The sequence below is a fragment of the Suricata suricatta genome, chromosome 3 (assembly GCF_006229205.1).
Source record: "Suricata suricatta isolate VVHF042 chromosome 3, meerkat_22Aug2017_6uvM2_HiC, whole genome shotgun sequence".
NCBI classification, from domain to species: Eukaryota; Metazoa; Chordata; class Mammalia; order Carnivora; family Herpestidae; genus Suricata; species Suricata suricatta.
Genome location: NC_043702.1, coordinates 175544969 through 175563968, shown reverse-complemented (window position 1 = coordinate 175563968; position 19000 = coordinate 175544969). Strand labels below are relative to the sequence as shown.

At 49.1% G+C, this 19000-nt stretch overlaps 1 protein-coding gene across 3 annotated transcripts in view; it reads left to right on the top strand.

Annotated features, from left to right (window-relative positions):
• Positions 1-6: 6 nt before the first annotated feature.
• INTS3 (integrator complex subunit 3) overlaps positions 7-19000 on the top strand; it is a 38495-nt gene continuing 19501 nt past the window's right edge. For 2 of the 3 annotated variants that reach the window (XM_029936116.1, XM_029936115.1), the window contains exons 1-6: positions 7-517; positions 9695-9778; positions 11111-11194; positions 16123-16236; positions 16408-16492; positions 18361-18427. In XM_029936116.1, the coding sequence (XP_029791976.1) occupies positions 374-517; positions 9695-9778; positions 11111-11194; positions 16123-16236; positions 16408-16492; positions 18361-18427 (578 nt within the window). In that variant the 5' untranslated portion in view covers positions 7-373. The remainder of the gene's footprint in view (positions 518-9694; positions 9779-11110; positions 11195-16122; positions 16237-16407; positions 16493-18360; positions 18428-19000) is intronic. The other variant, XM_029936117.1, reaches the window with a different exon arrangement.

Sequence of the window (19000 nt, the reverse complement as noted above, 5' to 3'; positions counted from 1 at the left end):
TAAAGGGGCAGGACTCCGTTCTCCCCCACCTCCTAGGGCAGGACCTTAGGGTTTGCCCTGTTTCTCTTAGGGTCGAAAGTCAAGGCTCCCCTTCCCTTCCGTAGGTGCAGACCCCTACCCCGGCATACTCAGGAGCTGGCGGCCTTTCCCCAGCACTGCCACTCCAGAGACAGGACCCAGAGGGCCCTCCGCCTTTGCCTCCTCCGCAGGAGCGGCCTTTGGGAGAGGAGGCCGGGGTGGACAGGACGGGGACCCTTCCCTCACCTGCCCTCCTCCCCCTCTTACTCTCAGGCCTTGGCAACCCAGGTTTCTTCATCTCTAGGACTTCCCACCCGTCCACCCCCTGGCCTCTTCCCGTCTCCTGGCAGCAGCCATGGAGATACCGAAGGGAAAGGGGGCAGCAGCAGCAGCTGCTTCGGGAGCTGCGGGAGGTGGAGGAGGAGCGGGAGCAGGAGCCCCAGGAGGGGGGAGGCTGCTACTTTCAACCAGTTTGGATGCCAAGGATGAGTTAGAGGAGGTAGGTGTGGGGGGTGGGGAAGGGAGTTAAGAAACTGGGCTGAGGAGGGGTACTGGAGTGAATATGGGGTGGGGGGTCGGGGAGGAGGCCTTCAGGATTTTTCTGAGGCTGCACAAACACTGCTCCAGAGTTCCTGCTTCCGAAGGAAGGAGCGTGGGCCAACTTCCTGGACAGGTAGTCATAGCAACGGCAGTCGCTAGGCTGAAAATGGGTGGGGGGTGTTGATGAGCAAGGGAAACACCATCCTGATCTACCGAGTTTATTTTTGACGTCCTTTCCACGCACAGACCACAGCTACTCTTAACGTTTACCCTGCTTCAGACTTGGGCCGTATATTGAGTGAGAAGTAATGTATGTGTGTGTAGGAGTTTGCAGCAGGCTTTGGAGCCTCCTGTTAGGTAATACTTCATGCAGACACAGTTGAGGGTGAGGTTACTGGGCATTAAGAAAGAGGGAAAACCTAAGGAATAGTGAGTATCGTTTAGGTACCGCTAACTACAGTGCGGGGGCGGGGGGGCATGGGAATTAAGGGGCTGTCCTTCAGAACCAGATTAGGGCCCCTGGCTGACTCAGACAGTGGAGGATGAGGCTCCTGATCTCAGGGTCATGAGTTGAAGCCCCACGTTGGGTATAGACATGATTTAAAAATACAATCTTAAAAAAAAAAAAAAAACAGAACAGGACCAGATAGCAGCCACACAAGGGTGCTGAGAAAGAGGTTACGGTGAGGTGACACTGTGGACCTGAATGGAGGTTCTAGACTACACCTGCCCCCCCCCACCCCGCCCCTTGCTCCCCTGGCCGTGTCCCTGACAACCCACGGTTAGTCATGTATCTCTTTCCTCTGCTCCTTAGGCAGAGCCGTACGAGACCCAGAACTGAGACATGTTTGCTGAACTGTGTAAGACCTCATACGTCCAGCCCAGGGGCCACCCGGGCAGGCTGAGTGCGTCAGCAGGACCTGGCGCTGCAGCGGCCGGTTCCCTGCTTCCAAGTTTGTCACTGCCCTTGGTCAGATCTTAGAGGGTGGGCAGGCAGATATGTGGAATTCATGCTTTAGACTTGAAAGAAAAAAATGTTGGTTTAGGTACAAAATGGGAGCACATACATGCAAAAATGAACTTTGCACGTCAAGGTGGCCGGATATAACTTTGGGGGGGTCTCTGCCAGCCAGTGTCTGCACATGGTCTGGTTTTCCATGTGCTTCTCCCCCATAATTCTGAGTGCATTTAGATCAAACTTTTCTGCTGTTGCTTTTCTGAGCTAAGGTAGATACAATTGGGAACATAAACAGTGCTTCTAAAAATAACATATTATCAAAACAAAAATGACTTTAGGATTGTCTGACACTTTGAATTACCCACTTTTTTAGAAAGAGCCAATCATTGTCAAAGTATTTATTGAGATCTGAGTTGACTGCCTTTGATCCCTCCATGAATTTGGGTGGAGGGGAAAAGACCTCAAGCGTTGGATGAAATCTGTTTATCCCCCACCATGACTGCCTCCGTTGGTTTGTACTGCAGAGTGGTACCACGTCCTGTTCTGAGCAGCGATGTGCTTGCTAGTAGACTCGGCAGGAGGGGGTCATAAAAGAGAGGAAGTATTTACTTATTTATTTGTGCTGTTTTGGGCCGAGAGTGAACTTTAAACTGCTTCCAGAGAGAAGGGGGAGGGAGGGTCTCTCTTCTTCTCTTATCCTTTCTGGTGTAGACATTTCCCAGCATGCCTTAGCTCCCCCTTTTCCTTCTTTGGCCTTTGCCCTTTGCATTTGAATTTTCCAGCGAGCCTTGCCACTGTTTTTAACCCACATGTATGGTTCTCACTAGACAAGAGCACCTCTAAAGGCAAGACTTCCTGGCTTCTTCCTCTGGGTCTCCCCACAGATCTCTGCACACAGAGGTTACAAGACCTGGTGTTGAGGGACTGGTCTCTGCTGGGTGTGGGGGTTTTCCGTCACAGGCCCACCTGTCTCCCGAGGTCATGTCTTAACTGTATTTGCCTCCTGTGTGCTCGGTCTGATGGAACAAGATGAGGGAGTCCCACACCTGCCTTACAGAGCTTATCTGAAGATTGAGGTAGCACACCCACAGGAAGGTGAGAAAAACAAATCCTCCCCGAAACCTGGTGCAGGCGGGGAAGAGGCTGGGGTGTGACGAGGGCTGGCTTCCAGCTGCCGAAGAGCATCCCAGGCAGGAGCTGTGACTCTTCCCCAAGGGAACATTGCTGTCTCCTTTCTTCTCTTTGGCTCTGTTCCTCTCTTTGAAGGGGAGATTCTTGCCCATTCCGTCCCAATTTGGGGAAGGAGCTAAAAATAGTGCCAAAAATTGGAGGCGCTTAGAACATAGAGTGCCTAGTTATCCCTCGCCAGGAAGGACCCCGTCTACTTTGAAGTTAAGCTGGATGCAGGGGCTGTAGGTCAAACAAGCCAGAACTCCCTCCTGGTGGCAGACAGGCCTTAGAGCTGTGTTAGGTGGGGGTGCGTCCCTTCCAGGTTGTCTCCAGGGAACAATTCATAACCCTGTCTGGGGAGAATCTCCAGGGAACTGGCTTTTTTTTTTATTTTTTTAATGTTTTTTATTTATTTTTGATATAGAGAGAGACAGAGCATGAAAGGGGGAGGGTCAGAGAGAGGGAGATACAGAATCGGAAGCAGGCTCCAGGCTCTGGGCTAGCTGTGAGCACAGAGCCCGACGCGGGGCTCGAACCCACGAATGTGAGATCCGACCTGAGCTGAAGCCGGAGGCTTAACCGACTGAGCCACCCAGGCGCCCCTCCAGGGAACTGGCTTTGAGTCATCTCTTGTTTTTTTTTCCCCCTAAAACACTCATTTCACTTACAAGTGACTCTTGGCTATTGAATACTTGGAACGCAACTTCCTCAGTAACTCTTTATTAACGTGAGCCCTCAGGGATTTGGTAGGTTGGACCATATCTTTTCCTGAAGGCAGTGGAATTTGGTCTTTCAGGGCCACAGACTTCCCATAAGAGCGTATTTAATATATACTTTTTGGCCTGACTGTATGTCCACCTTTCTGAGGGGAGGGAGGCGGGGAGGTGAGAGGGATCTCTCTGACTTGTCTCAAGTTTCAGGTGTGCACAGTGGGGCGGCACTCCAGCCCCACTCCATCTGCTGCTGCTGTCATGGAGAACAGGGTTGGGGGGGGGGGGTCTTCGTACTAGAAACGTTGTTTCAGAAGCTCCTAGAGATGGTGGGTGTTCACTCAGCGACCAGAGGTGCTGCCCGGGGGCTTGCTCGGAACAGCCACGCTGCCAGCAGTTGTTGGCAGTCGCGTGTATGCTGTCTTTCCCAGGGCCTCTTGAGACTAGGGGGATGGGGTGCTGCCACTTGACGTAGGGATCTGACTTCTGTGGCTCTCTGAGGGGATGTGGTCCTTCTGTCACTCCCAGTGATTTGTAATTAGTCCTCCCATCTCTGTTGTAAAAAGTGATTTCTGTAGTTTGGGGAAGAGCAGCATCTTTTATATTTTGTTGCCTGGAAAGGCCTGGGTCCCGCATTTCTTTCCTCATTGCTTTTATCCATGCATCCAAATTCTGCCCTCTCCCACTTCCTATATCCTTAGCTGGGCCTCCCTCTTCCAAGAGGCCACTTTTGTTCTTGACTGGGCAGTGACCCATAGCACTGACTCAAGCCTCTGAGTGGAGCTTAGAATATCAGGGAGGGGCCTGCAGAAGCCTAGATCTGTCCAAGGTCTCTGTGGTTACATCATAGCCAGAAACTCGGCCAGTCCATAAGGCTGTGTATCCAGCTTTGCAGGAGGGTCTTGGTGCCGGGCCCATCGGTCAGGCCTCCTCCCACCCTCCTCCACCCTCTACTCTTCTCTCAGAGGGCAGTTAGGAGATCTGTGCAGCCTTGTTAGGAACATACCCGCATCCTGTAGCAGGAGGGCTCTGTTTTCAGGAGTGTTTTTCTTGTTTGTTCATTTTGAGAGAGAGAGGGAGAGAGAATCTCAAGCTGGCTCCTCGCTGACGCAGGGCTCAATCTACGGAACCATGATGTCTTGACCTGAGCTGAAATCCAGAGTCGGCCCCCCTGGCACACTTGACTTTTCAGGAATCTTTAAGGGCACGCCTTGAGAAGTGGTAGCAGGAGATGTGGGCGGAGTCTGGTCCTCTTAGACTCCGCTTCTCTGCGACAGATTATAATTTAACTGAGGCTGCGTTCTGGGTGTTTTCACATATGTTGTCTTGTGTGATCCCCAGAGCAACCTTATGATACAGGGCTTTTGCTGTTTTTGAGGTAAAAAACCATGGTTTAGAGAGGTCAAGGAACTCCCGCAAGATCAGCTTAAGGCTGACAGTGAGGGGTCCTTCCCTCCCCTGCTTGTCTAGCCGCTGTTAGACTTCGCTTGCACCTCTGTTGATTCAGCAGGTCTTCTTCCTTTGAGTAGGAAGTAAAATCTGGAATTTTAGAGTGCTGTGCAGTCGCTTGTTGACCTGGGCAGGGTTTAGCAGCTGGAGGAACTGACCTCCAGTCATTGATAACTATCTTGGGTTACAGAGGGATATGATTTGAAAAGGGAAAATCCCACCTGATGTTTTTCCTTGCTTCTCCTTATCATGTGGGCGCTGGACTGGGTAATGATGGATCTCACAGCTCAGTTTTCATGTGATCTCACAGCTTCTTTTCACAAGTACACAGGTGCCGTCTGGAAAGGCTGAGCCTGCTGATCTGACCTCATTTGGAGGCTAATCAGACCTGATGGGCAGTGAAGTTGCCACACCTTCAGTTAGACTTCAGGCCTAATAGGGGTTGAAGTTTTATGGCTGTGGGAGCTCTTTGCCTTAAGACAGTTCTCCTCTGTGCCAGCCTGTATGCTCTTAGTCGGGGATGCGTGTAGGCAAATTTAGGATGGGGGTCAACGGAGACACGTGATTATCTTTCATTCCTACACCTCTTTCCCTTTGTCCTTGTTCATGGGGTCCTCACAACGCCGGCGCACAGCTGCTTGTCGGCAAGGTGTTTTGTGATGACCTCTAGGATCAGGGGGAAGTAAATTGCCTGCCTTTGTCCATTTTGCCAGCATCACCATCATTGGGAATTGGTTTTCCTAAATAGTTTGGGTTAGTCCTCAAGATAAAAGGGTTTTTTTTTTTAATGTTTATTTATATTAGAGAGGGAGACAACATGGCGTGAATCGGGGAGGGGCAGAGAGGGAGAAAGACACAAAGAAGCAGGCTCTGAGCTGTCAGCACAGGGCTAGACACGGCTTCAACCCAGGAACCGCGAGATCATGACCTGAGCCTGCGTTGGATGCTGAACCAACTGAGCCACTCAGGTACTCCTCAGGATAGTTTTAAAAGACTCAGGAAGTAAGTAGGTGATGATAATGAAGAGGCTCACTGATATGAGATATGTTTATCAATATCTTTTTAGTATTAACTGCTTCTTTGGAACAGGAAGCAGTGACTAAGATCTTAGAACATTGAGCATGTGCCATGTTAGAGTTGGTCTTTAAAACTAGAGTGGCTCTTGGGTGGACTTTGATGCAGCTGTCCCCACCTTTGTTTCACCAGAGGCTCAGGCAGCGTGGCCTCTTCTCCACTAGTCCTTTTCTTTCCTCACACTTATTCTTTTTTTTTTTTTAATTTTTTTTTTTTTTTTTACTGTCTTTATTTATTTTAGAGAGAGAGACAGCATGAGCAGGGGGAGGTCAGAGAGAGAGGGAGACACAGAATTTGAAGCAGGCTCCAGGCTCTGAGCGAGCAGTCAGCACAGAGCCCGATGTGGGGCTCGAACCCACGACCTGTGAGATCATGACCTGAGCCGAAGCCGGCCACTCAACCAACTGAGCCACCCAGGCGCCCCTCCTCACACTTATTCTTAAAAATTTGTTTTTGGGGCACCAGAATGGCTCAGTCAGTTAAGTGTCCAACTATGGTTCAGGTCATGACCTCATGGTTCGTGGGTTCGAGCCCTGTGTCTGGCTCTGGGGCAACAGCTCAGAGCCTCGAGCCTGCTTTGGATTCTGTGTCTCTGTCTCTCTCTGCCCCTCCCCAGCTCATGATCTGTCTCTCTCTCTGTGTCTCAAAATTAAATAAATGTTAAAAAGATTAAAAAAATAAAAATAATAAGATCTGTTTTTAACTTTTTGGTGGGACATTTCAGACATTAGAAAGTAGAATAGAATTCCTCTGGAGCCATCGCCTCTGCCATACTTCGCAGTCCCTGGTAATCTTGTCTTATCTCCCCCCAATCTCTGGATTATTTTGAAACAAATCCAAGGTAAATCATTTCATCTCTAGATACTTCATATATATATCTGTGAGGGAAGTTTTTTTTTAAACATAGTCTCAGTGTCATACCTAAACATATTAGTAGTAAATATTTTATTTTATTTTTTTTAATTTTTTTTAATGTTTTATTTATTTTTGATACAGAGAGAGACAGAGCATGAGAGGGGGAGGGGCAGAGAGAGAGGGAGACACAGAATCTGAAGCAGCTCCAGGCTCTGAGCCAGCTGTCCGCACAGAGCCCGACGCGGGGCTCGAACCCACAAACGTGAGATCTGACCTGAGCCGAAGCCGGCCGCTCAACCAACTGAGCCACCGAGGCGCCCCTAGTAGTAAATATTTTAATGTAATAAAATATTCATTGTTCAAATTGGTTGACTCATAACTTCTTTTTCTAATTGGTATGTTCAAGTCAGTACTCTGACAAGGACTACATGTTGCATTTGATTGATATGTTTAATTTTTTTAAATTATCAGTTCTAACTTTTAAGTTTATTTAATTTTATTTTTTTATTTTTGAGAGACAGAGACCGCGCGAGCAGGGGAGGGTCAGAGAGAGAGAGGGAGATACAGAATCTGAAGCAGCTCCAGGCTCTGAGCTAGCTGTCAGCACAGAGCCCGACGCAGGGCTTGAACCCACGAACAGTGAGATCATGACCTGAGCCGAAGCCAGATGCTTAAACGACTGAGCCACCCAGGTGCCCCTATTTAATTTTTTAAAGCTTATTTATTTTGAGAGAGACAGAGACAGCATGAGTAGGGGAGGGGCAGAGAGAGAGGATCCCAAGCAGGCTCCACATTTCAGCACAGAGCCCAATGTGAGGCTCGAATTCATGATACCATGAGGTCATGATCTGAGCTGAGAGTCGGACACTTAGTGGACTGAGCAGTGTGCCCCAAATTTGTTTATTTTGATGGGGGGTGGGAGGGAGAGAGTGAGGGAGAGAGAGAATCCTAAGCAGGCTCTATGCTGTCAGCACAGAACCAGTTGTGGGAGTCAAACCCATGAACTGTGTGATCATGACCTGAGCTGAAATTGACAGTTGGTTGTTTAACCAACTGAACCACTCAGCTGCCTGTTTCTTTAATTTTTTAAGGTTTTTTTTTTTTTTAATTTAAAGCTTAGAGAAATAATGCAATTCCCATGTAGTCTTTATCCATGTTATTCAGTGGTTATTAACATTTGTATATGTATTACTGTTCTAAGCTTTGAGAATAAGTTGCAGCCATGACACCACTTAGGGTTTAAATATTTCATTCTGTATTTCGTAAGAACAAAGATCTTCAGGTACATGACCACTGCTCTTTTGTCAAGATCAGAACATTTAACATCGATTTACTGTTCCAGAACATACTCTGATTTTCCCAGTTGTCCCAACAGTGTCCAGTATAGCGGTCCAGGACACAAGTGGCATTTAGATGCACTCTGTTTAATTCTTTAATCTGCAGCAGAATTCTTAGTCTGTCTTTGTCTTTCATGACCTTAAACGTTTTTGACAAGTCAGTTATTTTCTAGAATATCTCTCAAATTGGGTTGTTTGAAATTTCTTCATGATTAGATTGAGATAATTCATTTTGGGACAGAAAACTGTACAAGTACTGTTCTAGCCTTTTCCACGCACCCTGTTGAGGCATGTGGTGTGAGGGGTCAGTTTGTCTCCTTACTGGGGATATTAACTTTGATCACTTTGTTAAGGTGGCATCCTCCAGAATTTCCTGCACTTACTCTTTTCTCTTTGTAATCAAGTATGTTTGAACCCAAGTAAATATTGTCTTGCACAAGTGTCACCTCTAGTTTTAGCAGCCGTTGAGGGTATTTGCCTAATTCAGTCATTCGTTCTTCGTTTATCAGCTGGCACTCCGCCGTAAGGAAGAGCTGTCCCTTTTCCTTTGTTTATTATGTGCATATCTATTAGAGGATTCTTATTGTATTTAATGGGTAGAATTTTTTTTTAAGAGAGCGAGAGTGTAAGCAGGGGCCAGGGGCAGAGTGAGAGACACTCAAGCAGGCTTCACACTGTGCGTGGGAGCCTGATGTGGGGCTCCATCCTGAGACCGTGAAGTCATTGCCTAAGCCAAAATCAAGAGTCAGACCCTCGACTGACTGAGCTACTCAGGGACCCCTGTGATTTTTTTTTAAATGTTTATTTTTGAGAGAGAAAGAGAGCAGGGGAGAGGCAGACAGAAGATCCCAAGCAGGCTCCCTGCTGTCAGCACGGAGCCTGACATGGGGCTCGAATCCATGACCTGCAAGATTATGCTCTGAGCTGAAGTTGGATGCTCAACTGACTGAGCCATCCAGGTGCCCCTGTTTTGTTAAGCTCTGTACCCAATGTGGAGCTTGAACTCATGACTGGGAGGATCAAGTGTCGCATGCTGACTGAGCCAACCAGGTGCCTTTAATGAGCGATTGTCTTAAGTCTCTTTTAGTATATGGGTTTCTCCCACCCTGGTTTTTTTCTTTTCTTTTTTTTAGTTTTTTTAATGTTTGTTTATTATTGAGATAGAAACAGAGCATGAGTGGAGAGGGAGGGGCAGAGAGAGAGGGAGACACAGAATCTGAAGCAGGTTTCAGGCTCTGAGCCGTCAGCACAGAGCCTGACGTGGGGCTCGAACTTACAAAATGTGAGATCATGACCTGAGCCGAAGTCAGATGCTTAACTGCTTAACCGCTTAACTGACTGAGCCACCCAGGCACCCCTTCCTGGTTTTTTTCCTTGCAGTTTCTATGTTAAAGAACCATATTGCTGTTCTGGTTTTCAACTCTGGTGTTTTTGCTGATTTTACCCCTGTGTAACTTTACTTGTAAACTGGAAGTTAGATCTAGAGGTATGATGAGGTTTACATTTCTTGAAAACGTTTTGGGGCCAGAAATACTTTGCAGGTGGTGGTATGACACACTGAACTTTGTCTCACCCCGTCACAGAGGTTAGAAAGATGTATGAGCATTGTGACATCGATGACTACTGGCGTCTCGGAGAGGGAGGCCAACGACGCCCTCAATGCACACGTGAGTATACGCGCTCCCCCGGCTGTTTCTGCTGCTTTGGACGTTGTGAGAACTGATGCGGAAGATAGAAGCACTTCAGGCCTGGGGAGGAGGGACCAAAGAGAATGTCTCAGCCGCCTGAGCCAGGCTTCCCAACTCCTCTCTTCTCTGTCTCACTGGGGATATGTCTCTTGGAACTTAAGTGTCTTGAAATAGCTTTTTTTTTTTTTAATATTTTTTTAATGATTATTTACTTTTGAGAGAGAGAGACAGAGGGTGAGTGGAGGAGGAGCAGAGAGAGAGAGAGAGGGAAATGTAGAATCTGAGGCAGGCTCCAGGCTCTGAGCTGTCAGCACAGAGCCTGACACTGGGCACAAACCTGTGGACTGTGTGTGAGATCATGACCTGAGCCGAAGTTGTACACTTAACTGACTGAGCCACACAGGTGCCCCTTTAAATAGCTTTTAAAAATAACTCCTAGTTCTGTAGTGACTTTTTTTCTTTGCAAATTATTCTCTCATATTTGATCCTTTAAATTTCCTAATCCGTGAGGTTGAAAGGATTTTAAATAGTATATGTAAAAGTCTTAGAGTAATCTCTGGCACATAGTGAGTGCTTAGTATTTCCCTTTTATTAGTAGCATATTATTTTTATTATGTTTTCTCCTTACGAATACCAGAGGTTCAACCATCTGCCCAAGGTCTTGACTTGTAGGTATGCCTGTTCTCCCCGAATGACTTTGCAGCTGCTTCCTTCCCTCCTGAAGCTTGTTAAGGCCTGGTAAATGTGGTAGAGTAGGGTTTTTTCCATTTTATTTATTAGTTTTTGAGATATTTTGCTATTTAAAAAATTTTTAATGTTTATATTTGAGAGAGAGAGAGAGACAGAGTGTGAGCTGGGGAGGGGCAGAGAGAGGAGACAAAGAATTCAAAGTAGGCTCCACAGAGCTTGACACAGATTGAACTCATGAACCTGAGCCAAAGCCAGATGCTCAACCTGCTAGCCACCCAGGCACCCTGAAAGATTTTATTTTTAAATAATCTCTACACTCAACATGGAGCTTGAAGCTACAATCCCAAGATCAAGGGTTGCGTACTCCACTTACTGAGCCAGCCAGATGCCCCCTTTTTAAATGCTGGCCTGCATTAATTCTTGGAGAAAGCAATAAGATTCTGTTCTTTCCTTCTACCTCTCTCCTGAAATAGATGCTTCATCACTTTTAGGAGAAAGAAATCATCAGATAGAAGAGTTGATGATCCTCCTATGCAGGTTATCCAAGTTTTCTGGGAGAGACTGTTCAAGAATTTTTGTCCTGTGAGTGACAACTAGCTGTTTTCCTTCCTCATATCCCAGGTGTGCAAAGGTCCGCCCCAGCATGAGGAAATCTGCCTGGGCCTCTTCACCCTTGTCCTCACTGAACCTGCCCAAGCTCAGAAGGTAAGACGCCCTGCTCTGGACTCACACGCTGTCCTCAGACAGGAACTGGGGATATGGTGGGACTTCCAGTCAGCTGACATACTGCTAGTCCTGTTGGCCAGATGTGCTTACAGCTCCCGTTCTGCTCTCAGTGAATTAGCCATTCTCTGACTCCAGTCCTTTCTCTGTGTCTAGATTTTGAAGCTAAAGGGCAAGAAAAGGCATTCGTGACAATGGAAAGGCATTTGAAGAGTAGCACGTTGTAGATTGATGGTCAAGGCTATGAGAGTCGGGATTTAATCCAGAGAAGAGAAGAGAAGCGAGCAAGTGCAACCAGGCCCATTGGGAGTCTTTACCCAGAAGGGCATGACCTGTAGTCTGCTAGGGTCTGTCACTGTGGGGGAACAGAAAGCAGGCTTAATGCTCCCGTAAGTAGGGTCTAACAGCTTAACGCTGCTGATTGATGCGGCGATAGCGCAGTGACCAAGAGAACCCTGGGGCCCACTGGGAGCAGGCTTCCTCAGGAGTGCTGTGTGAAAACTAGTCTGGGATCTTCACAGACAGAAGAGTCTCCTTGATGTGGAATGGCTTAAGTGGATCCTTCTTTGGGGTGAAGGATTAGGCAGGATGATCTCTTTGGATTCCATTCTTTAATTAAAAAAAAAAAGCAGAATTCTGTCTTTTGCCTCTACAGATTTCTCTACAGATTTCCCCTATGCGGCACTTCTGTGTCCTTTGAGCCTTGGAGCCGTGGTTTAGAAAGATAGTCTGGTGTCTGGCATTAACTCTATGACACTAACAGGAGCTTGGAGTGGAGACATTCGATATTCTTATTGGCCCTTCCTTGAACAAGGGGAACACACATGCTCTGTGCCCAGCGCTGTGTTGGGCTTGATCCAGGCAGAATCTCATTTAATCTTCTCAAAAGCCATATAAGGTTGGTGGCTCTGTCCCTTCTTTCCAAGCTGCTCCCAGGTTTTCTGTAAGATAATTAGAGATCAGAGACATTGTCATTTGTTCAAGGAGTACCAAAGAAAATCCTCATCAGGGACAAGGACAGGGTGCCATGGCCCTCTGGCATAGCAGTTGAATTAACCTCAGGGGGGAACCTGTGAGCACGGCAGTCTGATGTGTTTGTAGTCCCCTGTGCCAGCCAGAGTAGGGTCTGGGGTGTCCATAACGTGGAAGAATAGTGTGTACTCACAGGTCCTTAGTGTCCCGGGCCATTTCATTTTCATACTGGATTTATCAAGATCCTTGAAGACAAATGAATGTCTTCAATTTGGTGGTGTTAAACAGTAACAGGATTCAGTCTAGCTGCTCTATTTTAAAGAAATTGTGGTTGGGGCGCCTGCGTAGCTCAGTCAGTTGAGCGTCTGGCTTCGGTTCAGGTCATGATCTCATGGTTCGTGGGTTCGAGCCCCGCATCTTGGCTCTGTACTGACTGCTAGCTCAGAGCCTGGAGCCTGCTTCAGATTCTGTGTCTCTTTATCTCTCTGACCTTCCCCTCAAAAATAAAAAATAAAAAATAAAAAAATGAAAAAAAAAAAAAAAAGAAAGAAGAAGAAGAAGAAGAAATTGTGTCAGAGATGGGAGCACAGTGGTTGGGGGATAAGGTTTTGTTTTCTTTTATGTGGGCTTTTTTTTTATGTTAAATCTCGTGCAGTCGCTGCAGTGCAAAATTGGTCCAGTCTGCTGGTTTTGTTTGTTTCAGGTGGGATTGGAATCAGCCAGGGTAACTGAGTAAACCTCGGTAAAGGGGCAGGGTGTGTGTGATATTTCTAGCTCTTTGCCTCGCCTGGCAGTGAGAGGCCATGGCCTCTGCATCATAAAATGCTCATTATGTCATGATTTGGCCCGCCCAGACATGGCAAAGGTCTAGAGCACTTTGTCTTCTTTTTGCCCTGAGGGTGGCCCAGGGCCTGCCTGCCTTGGGTCTCAAGCTGTTTGACAGCTGCAGCAGGATTGTGTTCACGTGCTAGCTATTTCCAAGTAAACCCCCTCCTTAGAGCATTCTAGGCTGACAAGCCCCTGGGTCAAGGCTCTTCAGACAAAGCAGGTGGGCCTGGGGGTCAGAAGACATGGTTTTAGGGAAATGAGGAGCTAGCAGGCGGTAACCCATTGAGAGACCTTGAACCAGGTTGGAGTGTGGAAGGAATGCGTGGCACATGTCTGAGGTGCTTTGGTCCTTCTCCCTAAAAGGGTGATTATCTTGTGAAATCCTTCTGTCCTGAAGACGTTTCAGACAGGAGTTACTGGTGAGGACTGATTCTGATGCATTGTTTTAGGCATCAGCTTTAAAGAAGGGGCGTATTTTCTAAGGGTTTGTTTGGGGTTAATTCTATCTCTGGGCCAGAAACCTCAGGATGGACTGGAGGTTTGGCTCCTAGATCTTCACAGGCTGTGAGGTCGGAGGCAGTGGTGGTGGAGAGTGTGGTAGTAGAAACTGAGTCTTAAGCACATTAGGAACCTGCTCTGGGAAAGCAGGAGCTGAAGAGCCTCCGACAGTGCTGGCGGGTAGCAGGCAGGTGCAAATGTGGGCCAGCCCTCTGGGACCTCTTTGTGGGCACAGCGAGGGCGGACCGAACAGGTGAACAAGAGCACTCTGTTTAGGGCAGCGCAGGCTGGCTTTGGGTGCAGAGTGGAACATGCTTGGGGTGGGTTTTGTTCCAGTTGGACCTTCCTAACCTTCATCTACCCTCCTGGCAGCCCTGTGTTTATAGTCTTTGAGTTTATCTGTTTCCTATTTGATGTCTAACTAAACAGCTGGGAGCGGGCCTGGCTTGGGGGCTGGGGGGTGGAGGAGGCTGAGGAGTAGGCAGGCTCTAGCAGACGGGAGGTGACGGTGATAGGGGAGGATCTGGCAGTTTCTTCCCCTCAGAGTCAAGGACCCAGACCTTGGCAGTTCTCAGTTCAGAAGGTAGGTTGGAGGCTGCCTGGGCCCAGCCTGGAGGTTCTGGGGCACAAGGACTGTCTCCATGCCATCCTGTCACCTTCCCTTTCTTCTGAGACTCTGCGTCTCCTCTGGTTCCCACTGAGGTGTTTTTTTTTTTCACATCTACCTCTCTTCCAAGCCAGTTAGAAAACTGGCACAGGGGTTGGTGAGGCCACGGGCAGCGTCCGGAGGGACACTTTGGTGCTCGGCTGCGTGTATTAGCAGCAGTGTGGTTGGTAAGGCCCACGTGGCACACAGGCAGACAGGGTTTTCTTGTCTTCGTCTGTCCCCGTGTCTCCTGAGAGACTTGTCCTCAGATCTGGTCTCTGTCTTTTTCCTGACGTGGATCCGCCTCTGCCTCCGCCTCCCTCCTCCTCTGTGCCTGGCCTGTAAGTCACACCTCCAGGGGAGGCTCCAGGGCTGAAGCACCGTTTAACTGACCACCGAGTTGGCAGGGGCTCACTGGGTTCCCTCATGCGTTAATTATTCCCTTGCTTGTACTTTCTGTTTTTTTACTTTTAGTGTTTATTCATTTTTGAGATGGCGAGTGCACGCGAGTGGGGGTGGGACAGACTGACGGGGACGCAGAGCCCAACACGGGGCTCCATCCCAAGAACCGTGAGGTCATGACCTGAGCCAAAATCAAGAGTTGGAGGCTTGACCGACTGAGCCACCCAGGCGCCTCCCCCATTTTGCTTCTACAGTTTGATCTCAGCCAGAGTAGAGTCAGAGGATCATTCTCTTTGGGGTAGGAGAAGTTGTGGCACATTAGGGATCTTTAAGTGTTGGTGTTTTGATCAGATCGGTCGTTTGACTCCTGGGCAGTAGAGGCCGGAGGAGGTTACAGTAGCTAAGGTCTCAGGAGTCCCTCCGCACGGCAGGGCGGGAGCACCGGAGGAGCACTTCCCTCCCGGACACTGAGGGTGGGAGAGCTTAGGGATGCGTTGTCTCACCTCCCTCCCCAGTAGCCTCCTCTCGCAGCTATTTCCAGCCTGGCGGAGAGGTGTTAGGAGCATGATATCTAGAACAGGGCTGCCTGAACTTGGGTTCTGGCTCTTCTTCAGTCCCTTCAGTGCCCTGGGGAAAGTTCCTTTACTCCCGTGCGCCCGTTCCTTCTGTAAGAACAGAGGAAGTAGCTGGTAGCAGCTATTTGCAAGGTGGCCGTGGGATTCAGATGCAGCTGCATGTGTGACCTAGAGCTGGGGCGCGGTGCCACGCGTGTTAGCTTACCGTCACTGCTGTCGGTGTTGATGGCATCACTTTTCCGCGGTGCTAGGTGCCGCCCACCTTATTTTACCCTTTGTGCTGAGACCCCGGCAGCGCGGAGCTCAGTGGGCGAGTGAGGCCTCTGAGGCCTTCCTGGTGGAGTCTCTCTCTAGGCACGCAAGGTGAGAACACTCGGGAAGGGGGGCCAGAGCACCCAGAGACTGGCACACACTCCCTCGCCTGTCCCGGGGCTGGGTGCGCGTAAAGACCCCTCCTTGTGTAGTGCTTGGTGGAGCAAAGTGCAGTCCAGAGAAAAGAACGATGTTTCGTTATGGAAGTTGTTTGTTTCTGCCCTTTCTTTCTGAGGCCCTGGCCCCTGGGTCCTTTACCTAGTGTTCCTGGCCCTTTGCTTCATCTGGCTGAGTCAGTACAGGTCTGAAAACCTCTTTGAGATCCTTTCTGGTCTGTTCAGCCAAACCCACCCTGCAGTGCCCCTTCACTGGCAGATGAAAAGCAGACGGCCTCCCCCTGGTCTGGCCTAGCTTGTGGCGTGAAACAGTGGGACAGTTTCCAAGAAGAGAAGTGGGGGGACAAGGAGCCTTTCTCAGGAGGCTTTTCCGTCTTCTCCAGAGTAGCTCCACTGCTCTTCCCCACCGTGTGTCACAGGGTCAGGGATGGGGTTGGGGTGGAGGAGCCCTCAGGAAGGGCAGCATCCACAGTGGCCGCTTGAATCCTGTGAGTGGTATTTAAGGTGAAGGAGGGAACCTGTCCCCAGTCTCCCGGCTGCTCACAGCCTTGCTTCTCACAGTGTTACCGGGACTTGGCTCTGGTGAGTCGGGACGGCATGAATATTGTCCTGAACAAGATCAACCAGATACTCATGGAGAAGTACCTGAAGCTGCAGGACACCTGCCGTACTCAGGTGAGGCCGGGGAAGGGGAGGGCGATCCAGCCCAAAGACACGATGGAGGATGGACCCTCTCTCTTAAAGGGAAGGGAGAGAGGAATCAGTGCTAACATGCCCCACCTGCATACACCTAAACTGTGACCTGCTTGGATTCACCCCTTCCGTCTTTTCTTCTCTCTCCCTTAGCTGGTGTGGTTGGTGCGGGAACTAGTGAAGAGTGCGGTTCTGGGAGCCGACGGTGTCTGCATGACGTTCATGAAGCAGATTGCCGGTGAGTTGGATGGCAAGAGCAGAAAGGAGACAGAGGGACCCAGAGGCTAGGTGCAGGCTACGGAAGACAGCGAAGGGCCTGGGGGTCTCGGTTCCTGGGTTGCCGGGGTTCTTTCCTTCTGAGACAGGCCTCTTCTGGCCACACGTGCTACGGATGGAAATGGAAAAATCACAGGGGGAGGGGTCTCTTCAAGCAATACGTCTTGCCTTGTTTTCCTTCCTGCCAAACTCAGGGCATGGTATAGAATATTGGCCTGGTTTAGCCAGTCCTTACTCTGGGGTTTCATGGTATGTTGGATCAGGAAGGATCTGGAAGGAATGGGAAGAGAGGGGAGGGCAGATAATTTGTTCCCATGACATTATGCTTTCAGACACCCAGGTATCTTCCTTGGCTCCACCTCCATGTTCCAAACTTTTCCTTCCAAATATTTGTGACAGCTGATGGGGACCAGTTTGAGGGAAGAACTATGTCACAGAAGAGACCCTGACATTTAGGTTTTATTAGCTTGTTGGCATCGGTGACATCAGTCCGAGCCACTGATGGCCTGCCCATGCTGCTTCGTCTCCCCAAATCACACGTGTTTGCTTAAAAATTACCTTGCTTCGCTCTCATTCCCTTCCTTGTTCCCGTTGGTTCCTCACTTCCTCTTTAGGATTGTCTGTAACCCTGGTGCTCTTGTTTTGATGTGCATAAACCTTACCCTCTGTGATGTGTGACTTTTTTAAAAAATATTTTTCTTTTTAATGTTTATTTTTGAGAGAGACAGAGCACGAGCAGAGGAGGGGCAGAGAGAGATACTGTGAGTCAGGGAAGGGCAGAGAGAGAGAGGGAAACGCAGAATCTGAAGCAGGCTCCAGGCTCTGAGCTGCCAGCACAGAGTCCGGCATGGGTCTTGAACTCACGAACCATGAATTAGTGACCTGAACTGAAGTTGGATGTTTAACCCACTGAGGCCCCCAGGCACTCCCAAAAAATAAATTCTAAAGTATGGAGAATTATGTCTGTAAATTACTTCTAAATGGTTCCAAGAAAAAAAGTTGTACTTTTCTTGCAAATTTTCTGTAAATTTTTTTTTAAAGTTTATTTATTTACAGAGAGAGAGAGAACGCACACACATGTGCACAAGCAAGGGAGGGGCAGAGAGAGAGGGAGACAGACTCCAAAGCAGGCTCCAGGCTCCCAGCTGTCAGCACAGAGCCCAAGGCAGGACTTGAACCCATGAGCCATGAGATTGTGACCCGAGCCAAAGTCGGACGCTCAACTGACTGAGCCACTCAGGTGTCCTGACACTGACTTTTTAAATTAGGAAGGCGCAAGCATGGTGTTGTGCTGGCTCTTTTACGTCCTGGTGTTTCCTTCCCTGTTTGGTCTTCCCAGTCTCCACTTCTCACTCTCGGACTTTGGTCTGGCATTGCCGCGTGTAATCCTGCCGCAGGAAGTCCCATAGCAAGCCGAGAAGACCGTGAGACCTGGGCCTGTCATGTGCCTGATTTGGGATTTGGGACACTTTGATGCCGGATGGCCGCTGTCGCTGGCTGCCTGTATATCAGGCCGTATTTGAGATCTTCCAACCAGGGCTCTTCATGTCTCTGTCCCAGACATTCCCTTTCCAGGGTCAGAGTATTCCCACTCCAACCCCCCAGTCCATGGAAAAGTAGCAGCTCTGGTTTCTGGAAAATTCTAGAACCTTCCCTTCCTTTCTCTGGAGGCAAAGGGGAAACTTCACAGCATGACTGGACAGAAAGCAGGTTTTCCAATGCTCAGAACCTCCAGTCAGGGACGGAGAAGCAGCTGGGTGAGCTGTGCTGGGGTAGTGGACTTGCTAATCAAAGCCATTCTCGTTCTGTTTTCTCCCCCTTTGAAATCAGGTGGAGATGTTACCGCAAAAAATATTTGGTTGGCAGAGAGTGTCCTGGATATCCTGACGGAGCAGAGGTAGAGTCCACCATGACGGGTGCAGGTGTGGGCGGCCTGAGAACACCTAGGGTTAGAGAGGTTGAGGTGGGGGAGGGAGGGCGAGTGGAGGAATCAAGGCCATGGTATGGCCCAGGGTATGGGGGGTGGGACAGAGGCCTTTGCCAAAATATCTCAGAGCCCAGGAAAAACTAGTTTCATCTGATAAGGGTTTATTTTTGATCCAGACCTCCTTGGAATGTTTATTTTTGGGGAGAGACATGGGAGAATGAGCTCAGCAGAGTGGGGCCAGCCAACCACTCGGGCCTGGCAGGTACCCCTTTTCTCCCTTCCGAGGCTCTCCACCCAACAACTCCTGCTCTCTCGAAGTGGCAGGCGGAGCGGTGGGAGCAAGGAGGCAGCAGGCCCGTAGTTCTGCTCAAGTTTGCACACAGGGCTGGGGGGCTGCATAATGGGGACACGCTGGGCTTCTGGCCAGTTCTTTCCGTTTCCCATCAAAGGACCAGAAATTTTATAAGGGCTGTTCCATATTTGAACTTGTTGGGGACGAGGACTCCTCTTGGTCTTCTGTTGCTTGACTTCTGAGTCTGTTCT